This window comes from Mastacembelus armatus, chromosome 15 (genome assembly GCF_900324485.2).
Source record: "Mastacembelus armatus chromosome 15, fMasArm1.2, whole genome shotgun sequence".
In the NCBI taxonomy this organism is placed as follows: domain Eukaryota; kingdom Metazoa; phylum Chordata; class Actinopteri; order Synbranchiformes; family Mastacembelidae; genus Mastacembelus; species Mastacembelus armatus.
Genome location: NC_046647.1, coordinates 21,797,916 through 21,819,707, shown reverse-complemented (window position 1 = coordinate 21,819,707; position 21,792 = coordinate 21,797,916). Strand labels below are relative to the sequence as shown.

At 45.3% G+C, this 21,792-nt stretch overlaps 2 protein-coding genes across 5 annotated transcripts; one reads left to right on the top strand and one right to left on the bottom strand.

Annotated features, from left to right (window-relative positions):
* The first annotated feature begins 535 nt into the window (after positions 1-535).
* On the top strand, positions 536-13,559 carry lrrc73 (leucine rich repeat containing 73). 2 transcript variants are annotated; one of them, XM_026309765.2, is made up of 8 exons: positions 536-805; positions 1,842-2,144; positions 2,349-2,509; positions 4,085-4,207; positions 4,296-4,396; positions 5,164-5,431; positions 7,297-7,335; positions 13,165-13,559. In XM_026309765.2, exons 2-8 carry the CDS (start codon positions 1,873-1,875, stop codon positions 13,197-13,199), a joined length of 999 nt encoding a protein of 332 aa, XP_026165550.1. In that variant the 5' UTR covers positions 536-805; positions 1,842-1,872; the 3' UTR covers positions 13,200-13,559. The 2 variants fall into 2 exon arrangements, with proteins under 2 accessions (XP_026165550.1, XP_026165549.1); XM_026309764.2 differs by having other exon boundaries at positions 1,839-2,144.
* Positions 8,844-21,410, bottom strand: dlk2 (delta-like 2 homolog (Drosophila)). 3 transcript variants are annotated; one of them, XM_026309763.1, is made up of 6 exons: positions 21,336-21,410; positions 15,525-15,624; positions 12,221-12,278; positions 11,599-11,729; positions 10,641-10,785; positions 8,844-10,531 (listed from the first exon to the last, which is right to left on the bottom strand). In XM_026309763.1, the coding sequence occupies exons 2-6, from the start codon at positions 15,601-15,603 to the stop codon at positions 9,784-9,786; spliced, it is 1,161 nt and encodes a 386-aa protein (XP_026165548.1). In that variant the 5' UTR covers positions 15,604-15,624; positions 21,336-21,410; the 3' UTR covers positions 8,844-9,783. The 3 variants fall into 3 exon arrangements, with proteins under 3 accessions (XP_026165548.1, XP_026165547.1, XP_026165546.1); XM_026309762.1 differs by lacking the exon at positions 21,336-21,410 and adding an exon at positions 18,360-18,488; XM_026309761.1 differs by lacking the exon at positions 21,336-21,410 and adding an exon at positions 16,489-16,540.
* Positions 21,411-21,792: the final 382 nt, after the last annotated feature.

Here is a 21,792-nt window from a genome sequence, read left to right as displayed (position 1 = left end):
AAGATTAGTAATCGATACTACTTTAACTTTAAATAAGCTTATTTTATCCACGTGATGTAACAGACCGGATGGCTAAAACCGGGCTTCACGATGTCTGACGTAATTACTGTAAAGATCGTCTATGAAGGCAAAGGTATTACTCCGATCAGAGCATTCAGGCTGATTCACCAGCTGTTCTATATTTTTTGTGCGTGTGTATTATTTTCCTCCTTTCATCACGATTCTAATTAAAAAAGAAAAGTCCGTGGTCAAATTAAAGCAAAAAGACGTTTTTCTAATTTGGGCTGAACAGAATCAATTTCTTTTCTTAAAACTATATTGTCATAATGTTTTCATGTATCTATAATCATATTGTTACCGGGTTGTTATATAATATTAGCCTACATGTTATTGAGTAGTGTGTTATGATGCATTAATATAAAGATAAATAATTCTGCTCTATATAAAGAAACTGGGTTTTTTGTTTGTATTTTTCTTGTGTTTGGTTCCAGCAAACCGCTCAGAGTGAGCCCTCTCTCCGCTCCGCTCCGCTCCGCTCTCTGGGTCTCATAGTAACGGTCACCTGCAGAAACACACCGGGACCCACGGAGCTCACACCGACCGACGCACGGACCCACGGCCCAGCCGCAGGACACAGAAATCGCGCTGTCTGCTACGGACCAAACCTGATCAATCGATACGCGGATCGATAGTCTGTGATGTCCACCGCGGTGGATCAAAATCGGCGCGTGGCCTGCGGAGAATGATGACATCAGCGTGTGACAGTCCCGATCCTCCAAGCGTGAGCTGATCGATCATTTATCAGGTTAATTGATCTTCTCAATAACGTCATTATTAATCATTTGATCCGTTTGATTAGCTGATCACTTACAGTCAGAGCAGCAGAGTCCTCCTCATCAATACTTTTGATTAAATAATTATTGATTAGTTCGGGTTAGATTTTTTTATATCAGTGATTGACACATGAAACGAATCCAAACCTGATCAGCACCTTCTGATCAGCCATTAATCAGTTTTTTATGGTCTGAACAAGGACAAGCTGAAACTATTGATCACAGAGAGAAAGCTGATCAACAACTGCTCTTCTCAAACTTCTACGAATGTTTTATACTGTAATTAGTTTTCTATCAATCCGTGATTAGAGCTGATTGATCTTATATCAGCAGTTGACTGATCACAGTATGGATCAATAGAGTAGGCCTGAACGTTAGCATGCTGATGTGACCATGTTAGCATTGAAGTACAGCAAAGGCTGATTTGATAATAGTTTTTATATTGAATATTGATATGGATGAAATTCATGTCTTATTCTGTTTGTATTGATTGATTCATCATTTTTCGGTCATTCCAGACTCCAGGACTCAAAAGCTAAAGAGACTCTTTTTAACTTCACCTTGGCCAAAGAAAATAATTCCTCATATTTAAGAAGCTGAAACCAGAGAAACTTAACATATAACAATTAAAACAGTTATTGGATTTTCAAAATAAATCAACAAATTAAAGAAGCCAGTTTAGTTCTATATGGTTTTCTCATATCAACAGTATTTTAAGAACAGGAACAGGATGACTGCAAAATTCTGAGCTTATTTATTTTTGCACATTAAACGAACAACGTTAAAGCAAAAATCAGGGAGACTGATTACCTTTAAGTTTAACGTGATAAATACAAAATGTGTATAAAAGGCAAAATAAATCCTTAAGTCCAAATACTTTTACTTTAGTTTTCACTTGAAAAGATTTTAGTGCTTCCATCAAGTGTCAGTTTTGCAGGTTAAAGTTGATGTGAGCTACAGAAACTGCAGCTGGAAAGAAATCAATTCAGTACCTTTTTCCACCAGTAGAGGTGTTCCAGTGCTCCCAGTCCTGTCCAGGATGCTGCCGGCCTCCATCCAGATCACAGGGGAGCTGCTGTCGGCGGCCGAGGTTCAGGACATCTGTGAGAGTCTGAAGGAGGACAGCGTCCGACTGCTGTCCGTCCGTGGCTGCCAGCTTTCCGACCGCGATTTTGGACACATCTGCCGCAGCGTGGCCGAGTCGCACTCGCTCGTTCAGCTCAACCTCAACCTGGGTGTCGTCTCCAGTATCAGCCGGACACGACACCTGGCCGATGCCCTGAAGACCAACCGGTCCCTGCAGACCCTGTTGTGAGTAGACAAGCAGACCGAAGGCTTTGAATTATTTATTAATTGCTCTCTCACAGACCATGCTCGCAAATCCTAATGGTTCAGGTGACCTTGCTTTCCTCCAGGAAAGGTCAGGAGGGTCATCTGAACCATTAGGGTTCATCCTCTGGGCACCATGCAAGATACTTTCTGATTGGTTTGTAAGTCTCTCCCTGTCCCCTGCAGTCTCCATGGCAGCCCCCTGTTGGATGCCGGCCTGGTGACCCTGAACGTGGCCCTGTCAACCCACCCAGCACTGGTCTGTCTGGATCTGGGAGACTGCATGCTCGGAGATGAGGCGCTGAGTCTGATCTGTGGGATGCTGCCACCTGACGGAGCAAAGTCAGGTAGCAGACACCTGAAAAAAACCCAGAGAGCACTTGGTCTAGATTTGACTTGCAAAGATATTGTGCTTGAGGTGTGATGTTACAGTGACAGGTGCTAAAAAAGTGTTGCAACCACACGAAAACACTAATAACATGGTAACACACAGGAACCTCTAAAAAAACACCTGAGTTTCTGAAAAACACCTGACCCTCCAGAAAACTCTAGAGTTTCTAGAAAACACCTGAACCTCTAAAAAACTTTTATTTTCCTCCTTTCCTCGCGATTCTAATTAAAAAAGAAAAATATGTGGTCAAATTAAAGCAAAAAGACGTTTTTCTAATTTGGGCTGAACAGAAGCAAAAAAAACCAACACCTGATCTTCTAGGAGAGTGCAGGAACCTGCCCTAAAAACTCAATTGTAATTGGCATTACAGTGTAGTTACCACACTAGCAACAACACTACAGGTACCTAGTACCACTCTAGCACCTGGACCAGTTCTCAGGTCCACAGATGTGGGATAGTAGGGCCCTACTCCACTTCCTGCTGTCATGTGCTAGACTTGTGTTGCCATGGTTAGAATTGTAAACATGGAGCATGGCAGGTGTAAGCGCAAAAACCATTTGCTTTGTTCCTCCTGAATAATTTAACAGTGGAGTCCTCCTCGGCACAGTCCGAACCCCACTGAATAATTTAGTTGAATATAAGAAGCATCAGATTTGATGGTATGAGAAGCGACATTTCCACACAGGGCCTTATTAATCTGCTGAAGGTCTCATGAAATCCAGCAGTTTGCAGAATGTGGACTGCTACTCGACAAAGCTCAGAGGATGTTTTGTCTCCTGGGACTTTGTTATTTTGGGCTCAGATAACCTGGATTTTTCAGCTCAGGCGTCCACATGCTGCTGTCGCCACAAATGAAGGATTCTGGAGGATTTAACTCTTTGTGTACACCCTGAGGACCAAGTCCTGTCTTCACCACTCCAATGCACAGAAAAATCAGATAGGATGAAATAACCTGGAAAAGGTTTTGATATGGAACAAAACAAGGATCAGGCTGAAATGTGAGTTGTTAGAAATGACAGCAGCCTCTACATTTTGAATGGTTTCAGATGTTCTGCAAAGGTGAGCACCTACTGCATTCAGACAAATCTGCATCACCAGCCAGGAAGAGAAGCAGCCACCCAAGGGCCCCCAAAACCCCAAGAAAGGTTGTGTTACCATAGAGAAGCGTGAGGCTGCAACCAACCAGCCATAAAATCAACTGATTGCTCACTGGGTAAAATAGACCTCATTTGCAGTGAAGCCCAAGTTAACAGGTTCATGTTTCAGTTTCCTGTTGAAGGAAAGTGGTTAATCAGCAAATATTCACATTTGAGAAGCTACTACTGATGAATCCTGTCATATTAATAATAGGGGGGCTTGAGGAAACTCATGGAATCACAATGACTGTCGAAGGTCACCTGACAAAATAAACATATGAACAGAGATGTGTTGGGAATTCACATGTAGCTAAACATAGGTTTTGGTTTTGGATGCAGATCAGGGCTTTGGTCTTGGGCCATTATAGGCTGGTGTGTTGTGTCTGGTTGGGCAGGTCTCCGGGAGCTGACTCTGAGTGCTAACCCAGGAATCAGCTCCAAAGGCTGGGCTCGACTCGCTATCGCTGTGGCTCACAGCTCGCAGCTTCGTGTGCTCAACCTGGACTACAACCCGCTGGGTAACTACTACTGCAATTTTACACTGGATCTGATGGTTCTGGATTTTAATGTCCAGGTCCTGATGGTTGTGGTTCTTGTTGTGCCCAGGTGATCAGATTGCAGGGATGTTAGCGGTTGCTGTGGCGTCCAGCAGGACCCTGGAAGTGCTGGACCTGGAGGGGACCGGACTGACCAATCAGTCAGCACAGGTTGACCAATCACGTTGTTTATTGCTACTCTCCTGTTTGTCTCAATGATCCTCATCGTTGTCACCGTGGCAGTTTCAGGTCCTCTGGGTTTGTCAGTTGTTGCTGTGTTTGTCCAGCAGGGGGGGGCATTGATCTGGACTGAACACAGACATGTTCATGTTTCTGAGGATCAACTCATCTAAAACTATAGGCAGTCTAACTTTGCTCTGACCTCAAACCTGATTCTAGTCAAGACCCTAAAACCAGAATTGTTAGTCCTGACTGAGGTGAATCTGAATTTACCTTCATTTGATGTTTAGTGACGTGATTTTACTTTGAAGTGCTTCAGTTGTCATAAAATATTCTAAACTCTAAAATATTCTAAACTCTAAAGCATCTTATTAACTTTTCTGGACATTTTATTTGTGTTTTTAAATAAGTGATGCTCAAGTTTAAAATCTTTTCCCTCTGACATGTTTTCTAACACCAAAAATGAATCTGTCACAGGCGATTCACGAATAAATGACAGTGGCTTAGTGTTTTAAACACTCTGACAGAACACGTTTACTGACCAAGGTCTCACCTGTGTGGACGTCCACAGGTACATTTTGTGTGTTCATGGTCAGAGAAATACGAACGTTACCTGAAATGTTTCTGGGGGAAAACAGGTGAAAGCCCAGATCACCCTCAGTAGAACCAGCAGCTCTGTTTTACTGTTTGAATAAACTTTGCTTTGGTGTTTTGAATGAAAGTGCTGGCATCCACAGCTGTTGGCCTCTCGTGCCCAGGTGTTTTTGGACATGGTGGAGAACTACCCGACCAGTCTGCAGATCCTGGTACTGGCCGAGAACGACATCAGTCCAGAACTCCAGCAGCAGATCTGTGACCTGCTGTCTGAAGGAGAGGACGATGACGACAGGGAGGCCCCGCCTCACCAGCCTGGCCCTGCATCCAGTGGTTCCCGGCTGCCAATCAGAGACAAGTTCCAACCAATCAGAGACAAGCACCAGCCAATCAGAGACAAGTACCAGCCCCCTACCTGGCTCCCCCACAGCAGTAAGGGCTGAATCCCCCCCCCCCCCCCCCCCCCCCCCCCGAAACTCTCTTAGACTGCCCCCCACATTCTGTTCTGACCTTCAGTTTACCCCATATACTGATTCCCAGTGACAGCAAGACTGGTTTATACTACACAAAACTAGTACAGAACTAGTTCACTGTGTTTACTAATCCAGTTGATCCTACTGGCTCTGCTGGTGAAGACCTGATACTGGTTCTCTGGGTCCTGGTTATAGTCCTACCAATACAGTCACACATGGTTCACTTTTTCCCTGGGTCAGTCCCAGTTGGATCCATCATTAGACTGATTCTGTTCCAGCTGATACAGTATTATACTTGTTCTGTCCCTGTCAGGCCCAGTATTGGCCTGGTTCTGTGGTGTTAGATGTCCTCTGTGACAGTAGGAGATGTGGTGTTCTGTATAGTCGAGGTCTACCTGTAAATCTGGTTTACCAGTTCTTTATCTAATCCCAGTTCATTCATATTCCTTTTCCTGATCATACATATTAAAGATATATAGAAGCTGAGTCATGATCCAAGCGTCTTCGTCAGTCTGAGGGAAAGCTGGTAGGAAACTCATATTTATCCTTCAGGTTGGTTTCACTCTACCCCTAGTCCCTTAGGCTCCTTAGGTGAGCTATGTAAATCAGGTGAGAGTCGTTAGACCCACACTCCTGAGTTGGTTTCACGTCACACCTGGCCTGAATAGGCTCATTAGCTGAACAATGGAAGTGAGCTTCTTGTGATGGTCGCTAGGATCTAATAGTGGACTCATGTGACCCCTCTGATTCACCAACAGTGCGTCCTCCCTGGGAGACATTTGATGTGTTCCTTAATTTCCTGAACAGATGAAAGGGCAGCCTGGTAGATTGAAGACAGGTTATGTCTGACACTCCACCTCTGTTAAAGGAGGGTTTTTCCACTTGGATATATATGGCTTCTCTGACCCTTCTCTCAAACCACCTGTCTTTCCTGTCTAGAATATGTACATCACTGTCTTCAAATGAGTGGTTTTATTGAAACTCCACTGGAAGCTGCTCTGAGCTGAGCTGAATTGAATTTTGTCATGGAATTGAATGTGTGGTTTGGATGGGCCTGTGAGAGAAAACTAGGAGTTTCTTTGAATGACTGAAATCACTGAAACTTGTTTTTACATGTATGTACTCAAACACTTTCCAAATCAGTTTTTAGATTGGTTTCTTTTAAAAGAAGAGTTCGCCCTTTTGAGAATCAATGCTGCTCTCATGTCCGCACAGTAAATATGAAACTACAGCAACCAGCTGGTTAGCTTAGCTTAAAGACAGGAAATAGGGGAGGGGGCAGCTGTTTTTCCTTGTTGCTTTATGGTACGTTAAGCTAACCATATTTACTGTGGAGACTTGAGAGTGGTACCAGTGGACATCAGATGAAACTAACTCTGCACTTAGTTCTAGCAGTTTTTATTTGGAAAATATAGCAGAGTATCGTCAGCATATAGTGTTACGCTCCCTGTATATCAATGACAGATCTGCAGCTGTCATCGACAGGTGAACATCATATGTAAAAAAACATATTTTTGCTGTTATGGGTGCGTATGTACTGGACTATTTCTTGGCAGGGAGCAATGACTTTTCATACAATTCTTTTAAACTTCATTTTTTGGAAAATAGATAAGGAAACACTGAGTATGACGTATCTTCTCTCTGCTAGTTGTTTTGTAAAGCGACTGTCAGAACCCACTGGCTATTGGAAGTAAATCTAAAAACTGACCAATGATTTGGAAAGTGATCAGCAGGATGTGACGTAACAGGATTGGTGGTTTCTTGATGGTGTAGTCCTTTAAATCTGGTGTAAAGCTCTAAACGTGTCATTCTTTAATCCTACAGACTCCAGCCCCCAGATGGTCTTGCTGGCATCAGGTCTAGGTGAGAACTTATTGGCTGAGACTGAAATGTGATTCCTCCCACAAACACACCCACTTTCTGTTAAACAATTTTCACTTTTTACTTCTGTTCCTGAATGTTCCCACTTGTTTCTCTGCACCGCACTTCTCTGGGTTGTCAGATCACCTGATATCACATGCTCTGCACCTGTACACAGTCTAGCACAGTGTGTGTGGCGCCACAGAACCTTAACACACAAAGTGTCAGGCGTTTATTCAGCAGGGAGACACTGTGTTTCCGTACTACTCTCCCATCAGGCTGCATTTATAAAACGTTTATAAACGTTTGTGGATGAATAAAGTTTAGTCCTAGTGTAAGTCTAAGCTGAAATTATTGGCTTTATTAGTGGGTAATATATATATATCAATCACTTTTGGGTTGCCAGGCAGTGGAAAAGCCTCCCCCAGCATGGCATTTTTTATCTCTTTATTTTATTTATGAGGAAAACATCTCCACTGGACACTTGACCACTGATCTCCTGGTTCCCCTATGTGTTGTTTTTAATAATGGCATATAACTGATCTATAGAGCATCAGTAAACATGTCAGCAACTATATTAATCACGTTACAACTTCTAAATCGTTTGTGAATGGTGCCTTAACGAGTGGTACCTGTTTCCGATGAATGGCTCTGTTGGTTTCTTCTGCTGCTCTGATGTCACAATAATAAAAGTGTTTACAGCTTCGTAAGAAACGACCACTGATTCGTCTTTTCGGTAAATCCTGGTGTTTGCCCAGTGTGTTGAACAGGATGAACAACAGGACCAAACCCCGATACCTGCTCTGCACCGTGGGACTGTTAGCAGTCAGTGTACATGCACAACATATGGTGGAATCATCCACACGCCCAGACGCCTCAGTCAGTCATATGTAAATAGTAAATGTAGTGAAGTCATTGATGAACATGGTTTGATTTCCCCAGGTCTCATCAATGTACTAACACAAAATATGCGGCAGCCTCAACACCAGAGTTAACGCTCAGGGTTTGTACTGTGGATCCTGCTGCACATGTGGCTGCTGATGTGGACTTGCTCCAGCAGACCTCTGCCAAAACCAATATAACATTATTAAGCCGGTTAAAGGCGTTAACTTCATACCAGCTCAATTCTGTGTGGAAAAACATGTCAGAGACAGACTTATTTGTGGTTTGCAGCTGAATTCATACTGGTCCACGGTCATTCTATGTATTTACTCCAAAAACATTATTGACGCCCAAAATAATCGTGGCCTTAAGTCTTAAGAACACTTCATTTTCATAAAAGCATCACTTCTGTCCTGAATAGGGACCAGTAAAGACAAAGCTGCACTGCCTTGTCATGACGGATAAATAGATTGCTTTGGTCTCAGGACCAGGCTCCTGGAGGGGTCTCTAGATCTGATCTCAGACCTTCTGTCTTTAACTTACAGGCTTTGTGAAGAACAGGTGCTGACACATTTCAGAGCTCGTCATTCATGACTTTATTGCACAGTTAGATATAAAAACATCCGACCTTCTCACACACACATAATAAATTAGGTTTCGACGCAGATTTATCACCACGCACAGTGACAAGTGCACAGAGGGAACACTGACTTCAGCAGCATCTAAAACTCACTGGGGAATATAAAAACTGCTATTGGCTCAGAGCGCTCACACTGTTTCGTTGATTTGACCTCACGGCTGCACAGTAATGACAACAGTTCCTAAATCAAACATTTACTGTGCATCTGATGAGAAGTAATGAAGTGGTTCCTCTTCACTCTGACCATAAATGACCATTAAACATCGTCATCAAATAATAGTTCCTATTTTATATGCTATATGGGTTACACATGACTAAATATATTTGGTAATGAGTAATTCACAAAGAACTAAACAACATGTAAATCTACAGAATTTGTTATTAATATTTGGGTCAGGAGAGTTGTAGAGTGGAGGGGAACACGAAACTCTCCAAAAACTGTGTGGACATAAAACTGCCAGATGTTAACTACGATTCCCAGTGTGCATTTTGGCAGAAATATCCAATCACAGAGCTTAACATTCTGTCACATGAGATGACAGATGGATCTGCAGCTTCAGTGGTTCATTCTGAAGTTCTGGGTCAGTTCTGACAGAACCACATCCTGCTCGCTGCACCAACAAAATCTTCCTTTCCAACTGGGACAGCAGGATCATGGGTACTGTAGTATTTACAACCTGATTTGTCATACGATAAACCTATGGGCTTGGAACTGATCTCAGAGGAAGTGAAGAGGATGAGGAACATGAGGGTCAGAACCAGCACCCCTCTACTCTGCACAGCTCTGTCAGACCTGAGCCAAGATGCTGAACCTGGATTCCTAGATCTGCAGCAGGTCGTCCTGGATCCCTGGACTGGACCACAGAGGAAACATGGCTCCATGACGTCTAACCTCTGCCAGCAGCACATTCCTGTGCACAGTCATCCGCTCAGTCTATATGACCCTCTGTGTTCAGTTTCTTCTTCTCTGGTTCTGCTGCATTCAGGAAGTTGATCTGACACTCACCCTGTGGTGCTCTGTGTCCACGCTGTGATGGTGATGTTGACGATGACCAGCAGGGGGCGTGTCCACAATCCCTGCAGTGGCCCTGCAACACGACGGTGGTGGTCAGCACCACTATGCCCAGCGTCAGCCCAGCCAGCACCAACAGGACAATGAGTTGGACCTTCGATATGCCGGTGGGACTGCGCTCACTCACCGTCACCGTAAACCGTCGGTCACCATGAGTACTGTCACTGGTGGTCCTCTGGTTTTTACCCGTGATGGCCAATACGTCTTTGCCCTGACCTCCTTCCCAGCCCAGCGTCGCCCAGCTGGACTCGTGGCTGTTGTCGCTTCTCAGCACCGTCTCACATGCGACTCCGGTGAAACCGGGCCGACAGACGCAGTGGAAGCCTCCGGCCCGGTCGAGGCAGCGGCCGGAATTGAGGCAAGGCCGGCTGGCGCAGTCGTCCACGTTGACGGTGCAGAAACGCCCAGTGAAGCCAGCCGGGCAGATGCACGAGAAGCGGTTGACACCATCCAGGCAGGTTGCACCATTAGCGCACGGCTTCATCAGACAGTCGTCCAGGTCAATCTCACAACGCAGCCCTGTGAAGCCTGCCAGACAGCGACACGTCAGCGCTTCCGCAAAACCATCAGCATCCTCACATAGACCCCCATTTTTACAGGGAGACCTGCACACAAAACAGGAGAGACAAGGGTTCTATGCATTTTACATGAATGTGTTGATAGTTGACCATTTTCCAGGGTTTACAGGTCTACATGCCGATCACGTGTCCAGACCTCCTCTGATGACACGGTCCAGTCTTCAGCTGACAGTTTCTTCCATGGAAACCTACAGGACACAGACAGGTGTATTCACCGCTGTCCTCCATCACACAGGTGGCTCCATTCTGGCAGGGCTGCTGCTCTGAGCATACGAACAGGTCTGAAACATGAAATACAGGTCGAAAACATTAAAAGCTGGTCTGACACAAGAAGAACTGGTCTGAGACATGCATCTAGAACCATCTCTGTATCTAGAACTGCAGAGAAACATCATCATAGCGTTTTCTAGTGATACTGAATATCCGAGAAGAAAAATTTAAACATACACTAATGTACGCATAGACTAACCAGACACAAACAACATAAGAGTCCGACCCTGTCTCAAAGTTTCCAAAAGCCAGAAGTTTCCAAGTGATCCAAGAAAGTAAAGTCCAAACTATATCCCAGGGTAGACAGAGGGTGGGAGGGAGGGCTGGGAGGCAGAGCCTGGAGAGGCCCACCACGATGCAGACAGGGAAGCAGTGTCAGGGTCCAGGGGCAGCCTGAAAGCTTGGGTGGTTCTGGAGGTTGACCGTGAAGGCGAGCATAATCAGGGGTCATCCGAATAGCAACCTCAACAACAAATAGGAACCTTGAGGTCATTCTGGTGGACAACGTTGGAGGCAGGCTGGAAGCCAAAGCCACTCTGAAGGGCAAGCTGGGACAGTTCTGGAGGGTGGACCCTAAGGAGAGCTGGAAACAAGGGCTCTTATAGGAAGCAGACATTTTGGTGGGTGGCCCTGGAGGTAGACACCCGCTGACAGACAGGAACAGGATCCAAATTGGGGGCTCCAGCCCTTGACACACTGATTGAAACAGGAATTAAGTCCAAGGTGGCATTGACAGCTTTGGCCATCAACCCACCATGGACCTTGAAGGTTTCCTAGAAAGTACAAAGTTAAAAATTCTCCCAAACTTAACAAACCTGTCTCACCTTTGTCACAAAAGCGCCCCCCCCAGCCGGGTTCGCAGCTGCACTGCCATGGCTGCTGACAGGACCCGTGGACACAACCGGGCATCAACACGCACCGCTCGCACTGTTCGCCGTCCCAGCCTGGGTCACATCTGTAAACACACACAAAACAAACAAATGAACAAGCTGTCTGACGCTCATTAACCCCGCCCCCAAACAAAGTGTCATACCACGATTATTTGTCATGAATTTATGAACAGAACAGCAAATAAACACAGACGCACAATGTGACGCCTTCAAAGGCTAAAGAGGCCTGGAAAAACCAAAACTTTCCTCCACAGGAATGTTCCAGTGTTTGTGTTTTTATGTGCCTGTGGTCAGTCAGGGATGAGTCCAAGTCAAGTCAGGGGCCAGTCAGAGACGGGTTGGAGTAAAATGATGGGCCAGTTTGAAAAGCAAAGGGATTATGACCCATCCTGGCTTCCATACACAGGAAAACACTGTCACAATAAAACACACATGGACGCAGCTGGAACATGGTATGTTTCAAACCTCAGTAATGTGATGTCAGGTGGAGTAACAGAGATATTGATCGATAGATAACTGGTGTTATTGATCGGTGTATAATTGATAGATGTCTCACCTGCAGACCCCGAACTCGTCACAACGGCTGTTGGTGATGTTGCACCTGCAGTCACTTCCTGTGGAAGAGAAACAGGACACATCAGAAGCAGGAAGCTGCCAAAATAAGAGTCAGGTTTAAAAAAACTTGGACCCCCAGTCTGTGTGATGTGGAGGTTACAGCAGATGCTGCAACGCCCTGTTGGTTTTTATTAAACTAGATGTTGATTTAAAGCAGAAGAGATGGTTAAGCAATCTGAACAGAGGTCAAGGGAGGCCCCTGGGCAGACCCAGAACACATTCCTCAGGGTCCTCCCCAAGAGGAACTGCAAACACTGCTGGTCAGAGGCATGTGTGGACTGTTTAACGTGCTGCCACCACGACGTTGGCAGCGACAAACGGCAGAGAATGAAAAGCTTTAAAGCAACAAGCCTCCCTGCATGTCTGTGTCTCAGCTGTTTCAGGTCTCTGGTGACACATTAGCTGCAGATACTGTGACCCCTGACCTCCGACGGGCGCTCGGCGACGTGCTATTTGGCGTCTCTCTGAGACAGCTGGTGATGACCCACTGCTGCTGCAAATGGTTCTAGTAAAACAATAAAACTCGGGGACTTCCAGGCAAAGGCGTGGTCCTGTCTCACTTCTACAGTTTCAGGTTGATCTTCTTGCTAAATCGTCTGTGAACATCGTTCAGCCTACAGAGTCCACAGCGGAGCGGCTCTGAGAGCTCGACTTCATCAGTCACTAGTTTGCTCCAAGGAGCTGCAGCGATGAAGGACTTTTCACCTGTCAGGTTACACACAGGAGTCCTGATCCTACACTGGTGACAGAGATCTCAGATCATAATGTGGATTATTGACTCTGATGTTGATTCTTTTTAACGACCTGTGTCTTAGTTTCTGTCTGGTTGACTATTAGATTTTTATCATAGCTGTTTTCTGATTTATTTTCTTTCCTGTGGATCAGATGGTGCGGGAATCTGCCACAGACTTGACCTCTGACTTCTCAGCGCAGGTGAGATGAAGCTGAAGTGGATTGAGTGTTGGCCGAAATCGGGAAGGATTGTTTTCAGAGCGAAAACAGGCTCGTCCTCAGCTCGGCAGCTCCTGGATGGTTCAGGGACGCCGGCTGAGCATCACATGACTGGAACAACAGCTGGGAGGTGCTAAGTGTTATGTGAGAAGAGACGGTGAGCGCGGGGTTAATCTGACAGCTGGGAGAGCCCAGATTAGCGGAGAACAATAACCTGCCGAGCGCCTCTGAGCGCGCTCAGTGAGCCACCCATCCATCAGGCCTTGTCACAGCCGCTGTTTATAGGCTCTGATGTCAACAGAGATATGTGGGCCCTGGGGCCACTGACCCTGAATATAAGCAGATTAAAAAGTGTCTTTGGAGTTTTTTACTATTTGATTTTGGTTTTAATTTATTTCTGAGCGACAGTTTGATTTTCTCAATTGGGTCTGAACTCGATAAAATCACCTGTTCATCACAAGGTGATCGAATCACTTCAGGGTTTGTTCAGTTAGTTCTGGTTACCTGCAGGACACACCGATAGAAATACGTGTGTGTGTGTGTGTGTCTGTGTGTGTGGACAGTGTCTCTTCTGTGTATTTCACTAAATAACTCACCTTTTATTAGAAATACTGAAATTATTCAGAGCACTTCATTCTGTTCTGGTGAAGATTTAATCTGAAAACTGCATAAAAGTCATTTTTGCACATCAGTCCATACCCAATGTCCCATAAGTACAAAGTGAAAACAACTTTAGCGAGGTTATTAAAAAACAAAAACTCAAATCCAGTGCTTCCTGTTAATCTGCATTAAACATTTTCAGGTTTTCCAGGACACAGATCACGGTAATAAGAAAGAAACAGGGTCAGAGAGGAGCAGGTCTGATCATTTGGGCCCTCAGCTTCCTACAAACACAGTGACTGCTCCTGCCTCCCTGGGCTGCTGCTCTCTGATTGGCCAGGTCAAGGGCAACACCTGCTCCTCTCGTTAACCGTCCAATCAGAGCCAATCACCTCCAGCAGGTGTTTTTGAGGAGAGGGTTCCTGATTGGTGTGACGCTACGTGCTAAAACTGGAACGGTGCGAAGTCTTAGCGTGTTGGTTTCAGTGGATCCAGATCCAGTTTTACAGCCTGCTCTGCTGCAGTTCAATGATCGGCTGTGGATGGAGGTACCAGATGATGTGTGACACTCTGAAATCTGTTAATGTGGGTCTATGTTTTCGTTAGAAATCTTTACTGTTTATGGACATTGCAGGTGTATCTTGTCTATCTTATCTCATTCTACACACTATTATCTGGATGAACTAACCGGATATAAGAAATCTAAATGGTCCACATGTGGAAACTGAATAAAGGTTTCAGGGCAGAAAGTGTGATGGACGATGTGACACTGTCGTCAGTCTGGAGTGTTTCTCTCTATGTGGTTTTGTATTTGCTGCATTTCTGGAAATGGAGTTTGTTTCCCTTAGTGTTATAGCTTTAACGGTTCTTAAGCCCTGAATTTCTCTGAATTGTCTGAATTTAAAAACTGGAGCCAACACTGACTCGTTCCACCTACAGAGAACCTGACATCTAATCTCTGTAGAAGCAAGTGGCAGTTTTAGCACTTAGCACTTCTCAGGTGTTCGCTGACTTGTGGTTTTTGCTTTTCTGCAATGGACAGCACGGCAGCGTGGTGGTACACTAAGCTAACACTGGTTTAGCACTGTCTCCTCCCAGCAGCAGGTTGTGGGTCTGGACCCCGGTGGACCTGGGGCCTTTCTGTATGGAGTCTGCATGTTGTCCCTGTGTGGATTTTCTCCTCCCACAGTCCAAACACATGCAGGTTTGTTGGTTGGTGACTCTAAATTGCCCGTAGGTGTGAATGTGTGTGTCTGTCTCTGTGTGTCGGCCCTGTGATTGGCTGTTGATCTGTCCAGGGGGGACCCGCCTGTCACCCACTGCATGCTGGGATTGGCTCCAGTCCCCCCGTCCTGGAGTAGATAATGAATAAATGACTAAATGCTTCACAATAAAAGCATCTGAAGTGAAGCTCAGCAGGCTGTGGAGTTGGAAAATGTTTAGTCCTCATTCAACTGTCTAATTTTCATTGGTGATAGTTTTTAACTACGTATAAGGCGACACTGAAATCCTTCCTGCACCAGAACTCTAAAAACCATTTACTGATTTATTGATAATTAGATGTGGATGAAGATGTGGTGGATGTTTTCAGATTTGTCTTTGTTCTAATATTTAAATTGTGCCTGAAGCCCAGCAGCCTCAAATCAGCTGCTTGCAGGGAGAGGTTTGGTTCCAGTGCCTGGATCTGACCCTACCTTGACCTGTTGAGGGCAGGACGAGGACGAGGCAGCAGCTCTGCAGCAACAGGGCGGCTGCAGCTCTGCGAACAGACATGTCGGCTGCAGCGAGGATGACCTGAAACAGAAGAGACAGGAGGTAACAGATAAACCCCTTCTGAAAGGTGACATGGAGACGGCAGCGTCTCGAGCTGTCAGCGTCCTGATCAAAGGTCTGAACCAGGTGTGAAACCAATAAATCAGAGCTGCTTCTGCTGCTGGTCCAGGATCAGTCGTTTACAGATGTTCAACCAGACACATCCTCTTTTTTTTTTTTCCTACTTCCTGTTTGTGGTCTAAACACATCCTTTCAGAGTAAAGTGTCCCAGAACAATTAGCAGCTGTATTTTCATTAACTGTACAGGTATCATGTGTTGATCTAATCATTAGTACTTTTAAAAGCTAGTACCTTACTCACATTCAGTACCCAAACAGGCACAGTGACAAAGAGCTGTTTACACACTGGAGTGAAAATCTGACTCTTTTTATGAGCTGGTATGAAACCAGAGCTCAGACCTGATCTTTGTCCCTGTGTGAACTCTGCAGGTCTTAGTTGGACTCAGTGACGCATCAGAGCTTTTTAAAGACGCGTCTTCAGGTCTCTGATCACCTCGTCCACAGATCAAACACATGAAACCTGATCGGGCGTCAGTCTCTGAGCTGACGGTCTTTGATGTGCTGACACTGCTGACCCCTGACAGGTGACAGTCCTGCCGGGCTTGAGTGACACTGCAGGATTCTCAGGTGGTAGATGAGACCACAGAATCACAACAGAAAGTCAGAGAGCAGAGCTAAGGGCTGTGTTCTGAATGTGGACTGGGCAGTGACAGTGATCTTTATATTTTTAGCTGTGACTTCTTGGTATCAGAGAAACAGATTTTTTTTTTTTTTTTTTTTTTATGTGCAAACTCATGTTCCTGTCATTCCAATTGTTTCTTCTCACCTTTTGACTTGTGTTGTACAAATGATTCCATCTGAACATCAGAAATGTCCATGCAGTGACCTGACAGCCTATTGGTCGGTCAACGTGTCTGTCTGTCAGATGGACTGACTCAGGTGTTTGGGGGTGTGCTGGCTGCTGGCCTGGAGAGAGCTGTCCTCACGTTTCAGTGAGTCTGCAGCTCGATCTGTCACAGGCTTCCAGGAACCGACACAGGAGGACGAAGAGGTTTCTAACCACCAAGTGTCAGACACTACATTTCCCAGATGCCCCCTTGTTTCTTTGCATTGTTTTCTGATACTTTACCGCAGTAACAGTATAAAATTCACATCATAAAAATCCTCTGTTCCCAGTAAAGTACCATCATCCAAATGTACTTGAAGTATCCAAAGTAAAAGTACTCATTGTGCAGAATGGCCCATTTCACATGAATGGATCTGATATTAGGGATCAATAAAGTTTGATGATCAGTCTGTATTTTGTTGGATCCATCTGGTTCTGAAAAGGAACTAAAGTTATCAGATAAATGTAGAGCAGGAAAAAGTCCAAGGTTTGACTCTGACATGTTAGTGAAGTCCAAGGATGAAAAAAGTCCAAACTTTTATGAAAGATATGTGATGGGTGCTGTCTGAAATAATCAGAAGGATTTCAGACTCCTATTTCTCCATCAGTACAACTAAGGTTAAATCCTTCCAGTGTCATGTCACATTTCTAATCTTCTGTAGAAAGCTGCACAGGTTTTTGGTGTTTATATGTTCTTCCAGTCTGTCCTGAGGGGGGCGCTGCAGAGCAACAGCCATTAAACTGAAGAATCTGACCTCAGTTTGTGATTTCAGGCTGGTTTGTGTTCAGTTTTGAATCAGCTTAATGAGCTGCATCTGTGTCGACATCATCTGGTTATTAAGCTCAGCGAGATTCACGTGTTCAGTGACGGTCCAGTCAAACTGAGAAATCCATTTGTCCTGTGTTGGACAGAGCCTGACTCCAGGTTTAACTCTTTGTTTCTCAGATAATAATGTGCTGAAAAAGACTAAACAGTAAAGCAGCACAGTGTCCTCTCTGACGTGCAAACAGGATGAATGAATGATCAACTTCACTCCACAACACACCTTCACCTCGCTCAGGTGTGTCCACTACTTCCTGTTTGCCTCTGAGCTTTAACTGAATTTGAGTCCACCTGTAGAGACTCTGGAGCTTTAGACTGCACTTTGTAATGAGTCCAGTCAGGGTGCTGCTGCCAGCAATGAGCATGCAACCAAAGACTAACCACGCTCGATCGTTCAACATCTCTTTCATGTTTCTCTGTATGAGTGAAATGTTTTAGAGTTGATGTGGAACCAGCCTGATCATTTACAAACCATGTCAGGGATGAGCATAGAAAACTGACCTGGGATCTGTCGTTAATCATCCAATCAGATTTCTGCTGACATGTCATGTGACTGCTCGTGTTCACAGCCTCGTGGACCTGTGTCTGTGGTCAGCCCATGGTCTGGTATAGTCTGCTCTGTTATTGTTGTGACTGACGGTGCCGTCGGCTGAATGTGAACAACGGTTTCTAAAGGATTCTGGAGCTTTTGGTTTGGTGCCTCTGGAAACACTGAACCTGTGTAAACAGCTGCAGGAAAGATCAGTTTGATCATTTCCAGTGAGAACTGATCAACCACGGACTTGGTCAGACTTGGTATCTTTCCCCCTCCTTCCTGTGTTTGTGCTAAGCTAGGCTAGACACATCTGTGTGATGGGTCTCCTGGAGAAAACAGGGCCACGTCTTCACTGTTCCTTTAAATATGACCCACAAGAGTCTGAGCACCTGGACCTGCTGTGGAGGAGTTTAAATCATGTGATCTGTGGTGTTTCCAGCTTCCTGTTCCTACCTGTCCACAACCTGCTGCTTCCGGTTGGAGGTTTTTCTTCCCGCGATCTCCGTCTGCAGGTTTTTCCTCAGATCTCCTCCTGGTTTCCACAGTTGGATCTCTTCACGTGCCGTGTTTGCTTCGTCTCCCTGCTCTGAGCTTCGGTCTGTTCAGCCTGTTGCTGTAGTGACAGACCCTCAGTTTGCTCTGTGCACACATCGACTGGCAGGCGGCGGCGGGAAGCAGTGAGCAGGATCATTTTTCCAGAGATTACAGCCACAAACACAACCTCCGCAAAGACAGGAACTGACATGCCTGGATTACTGAGTGTGACCGAGTACCGAGTTCCTCAGTCACATTCCAGAGCACACACACGCTTTTCGTTCAGAAACAGAAGAATGAGGGGAGTGTGTGTGTGTTTAGAAAGGATGGCAACAGATGGCCAATTTAATGCTCCAACATTAAGACACACGCAGGCTGGTCTTTATATAGCTATGAGGACATTCACTGACACGATGCATGTTCAGTCTCTAGCCCTAATGTCAACACCAACTAAACTCTAGCCTGAAGCAGGTTCCTGCCTGGACTCCAAAACCAGGTCTGAACCCTCAGACAGCCCTCTGAGGACTTTACGTGCATTTTCTGCTGTAACCTCAAGCTGAACCTAAACTTGAATCAAGTCCCCTCAGTTAACACACAGTTGTGTTTCTGAGCTGATATAAAACCTATGACAGCTGCTCTGTGACGACACAGCCTGTGGTGAAAAAGTGGTTTTCATGCACATGTTTGCTTTGCACATAAAAAACCTGTGGTAACATTGTGACAGACAGAAATCTGAAGCGTCCAAAGTCAAAGTCATTCAGCTTCTCTGCATATTTTCATTTTGCTCATAAAGGCCTGAGTGGAGAAGCCTGGAATGAGTGAAAACTGTGAATCTGTTTGCTCTTGTCTCAGCTGATGGATTTTTCATCAATACCAATATTCAGCCCTACACTTAAAAATATTCTACGTTATCATTCATCACACGATTTTCTGCTGCTGCGAATTGATTTTCATAGAAATGAGGTGAAGGCACAGCAGCAGTCTGAAGGAAATCAGCATAAACACTGAAGTGAAGGAGGGTTTGGAGGTTGTGTAGCCTCAAACATGACCGTAAATGAAAGAGTAACTACTTTTTCTTTCTGTTTCCGAACTTCTGAATTTATTTGTTCCTGGCTGGTGGAAGGAGGACGAGGACGAGGAGGAGGAGGAAGACGAAGAAGAAGAAAACCTTTAAAGCATCTGTTGTTTTTGTCTTTAGGTTCCAGCAGCTCTCAGATCTGACAGGTCGGACTCGAAGCCTCCAGAATAATCCACTTACAGGAGCAGTGACTCCGCCCTGCAGGGGTCAGTCGCTGCCATGGCAACAGAGGAGGAGGATGAGGCCAGTCACCATAGACGGGAGCAGGCTGCGTATTCGGACTCCCAGCTGTGTGATGTTTCTGAGCATTTCGTCAGCTCCAGCAGTCACTCACTTCACGTCAGGGTTTCACGTTTCATCACTTTGTTAAAATTGAGGTGCACCGCCTGCAGCAGAGGTCAAAGGTCAGAGGCAGCACACATCCACATCTAACAGCTGAAGCTTTCATCTACTCTGTGGTTACCACAGAGCCTGTATTCCTGGATTGCAATGGATGACATCAACCAGTGTATGACAACCACACTAACGATTTAAGCTTCGGCTGGACATGACACTGATTTCACACTGGACGGGAGCACAGAGTCACCTGCTGCTCACACCTGATGTCTTTGAGCCAGGAACTCTCTGGCTTTCTTTCAGCTGCCTGGAGGCCACCTGTGACAGACTGATCTAATTGGACAGACTGTGCTGAGCCATAGACCAGGACCAGGAGATAAAACCTGGTCTAAAGCTGTTCCCAGGAGCACAGGGGCCTCAGTCACTGGGAAATGGAAAACATCTGGAACCAGCAGGACTCTTCCTGGAGTTGGGCCTGGGTCTGGGAGCAGACAAGAACCCAGATTTGACAGAGCTTCAGAAGTCCCACAGAGATGGAGAAGCTGCAGCAGCTCCATCAGTCAGACAGAGACTCTGAGGACTCAGCAGATGGCAGTTTTTAAAGGAAAAAGAGGATTTTTTTCTAACCTGACACAAACTGAACTCTCTGAAAGACCAGACACATCCTGCTTGTGCCCAGAGCTTTTATTTTGCAGAGTTGGTATTTATGGAGTGATTTTTTTACAGACCACTGAAGCCGAGCGAGCGTCTGATCCCTGCAGTGCTCACAGTGACTCTCCTCCCTGTTCCCTGTTCCTCTGAAATGAGAAGTGTCAGAAGAGCTGCTTCCACTGTTGCTAGAGCCACTCCAGTGTAAAAATGAACTTCAGAGCCACACAGATCCACTCAGACCAGCTTGTGTTGTATGAAATCATGGTTTTGATATTTCCTCCCAAGTAAAAACATCTTGGTTCTAGGTTGCAGAACCTTTAAAATGTGTTTCTTCTCTAGAGTAGTTTTTCTGTGAGGGAGAAACAGAAATCTGAATGCTAGTCCGCAAAAATCCAACATTTGGACGAACAAACACCAGAGTCATGTCAGATGCGAGTTTCCATAATTACCAGGGTCTGTGCAGTCACATCAGCTTCCAAAACAAAGAGTTTACATGAAAACGCTCAAAAACCATCCTGAGCCTAAGGAGACAAGTGAATTATCCTTAACCCCTCCTGAAACCTGCCTGGAATCTGTCCAGGCTGCTGGATTTATCCCGGAGGGAGAAGAGTTCAGACAATTTGAGATTTTAAGGTGAACAGAAACTACACATTGGTTTTTTCCAGCTTAGGCCTCAAAGTGTGACTCCATCCTTACATTCAGGCTGCTGACATGAGATTGAATAAGTAGGATTCCTTAAAATCTGATGAAAATGTTGTTTCTCATGTAGTGACAGGCAGAGATACTGAAGTTTCTTTAACTAACGTAATGTGTCTCACAGCAGTTCTTACCTTTAGATGAGTTTCCTGCTCTGCTGCTCTTTAATATTCAGCTGCCCTTCACCACATCCACACGCTGCAGCTTATTGTAAGGAGTGTTTGTGTTTGCAGACTCCCCTCCTCATTTAGCACACTCCCTCTCCACAGGCTCTGACCCGACATACCCACTGGAGGAGGAGCTGGTCGTCAGAGAACTGTGGTGTTAAATTAAACCAGAGCTCAGTGTGTTTGTCTGCACTGCACCAGGCACTCAGGTGTTAATAAGTGCTGACTGGATTCATAAACACTGTCGGTGTCACTTTGAACACTTTCACAGTTAAAGGAAAAACTGTGTGATGTTGCGAACATGGCGTCACTGGAGTCCAAGTACGTTTGAAGCCAAAGTCCAGAAACATGAAACAGTCCCAGTCGATGTTCTTTATCCTGTTGTCTTAGTGTTGTTCACAGTCACACTTTATGATCTAATGAA

Excerpts from the sequence above, each read along its gene's own strand:
- dlk2 (XM_026309761.1), bottom strand. The coding sequence starts at position 16,527 with ATGTTCAGATGGAATCATTTGTACAACACAAGTCAAAAG. Across the intron at positions 15,625-16,488 it reads TGTACAACACAAGTCAAAAG|GTCATCCTCGCTGCAGCCGA; the intron begins GTGAGAAGAAAC and ends CTTCTGTTTCAG. Across the intron at positions 11,730-12,220 it reads GACGAGTTCGGGGTCTGCAG|ATGTGACCCAGGCTGGGACG; the intron begins GTGAGACATCTA and ends GTGTGTTTACAG.
- lrrc73 (XM_026309765.2), top strand. The coding sequence starts at position 1,873 with ATGCTGCCGGCCTCCATCCAGATCACAGGGGAGCTGCTGTCGGCGGCC. Across the intron at positions 4,208-4,295 it reads CCTGGACTACAACCCGCTGG|GTGATCAGATTGCAGGGATG; the intron begins GTAACTACTACT and ends TGTTGTGCCCAG. Across the intron at positions 5,432-7,296 it reads TACCTGGCTCCCCCACAGCA|ACTCCAGCCCCCAGATGGTC; the intron begins GTAAGGGCTGAA and ends TTAATCCTACAG.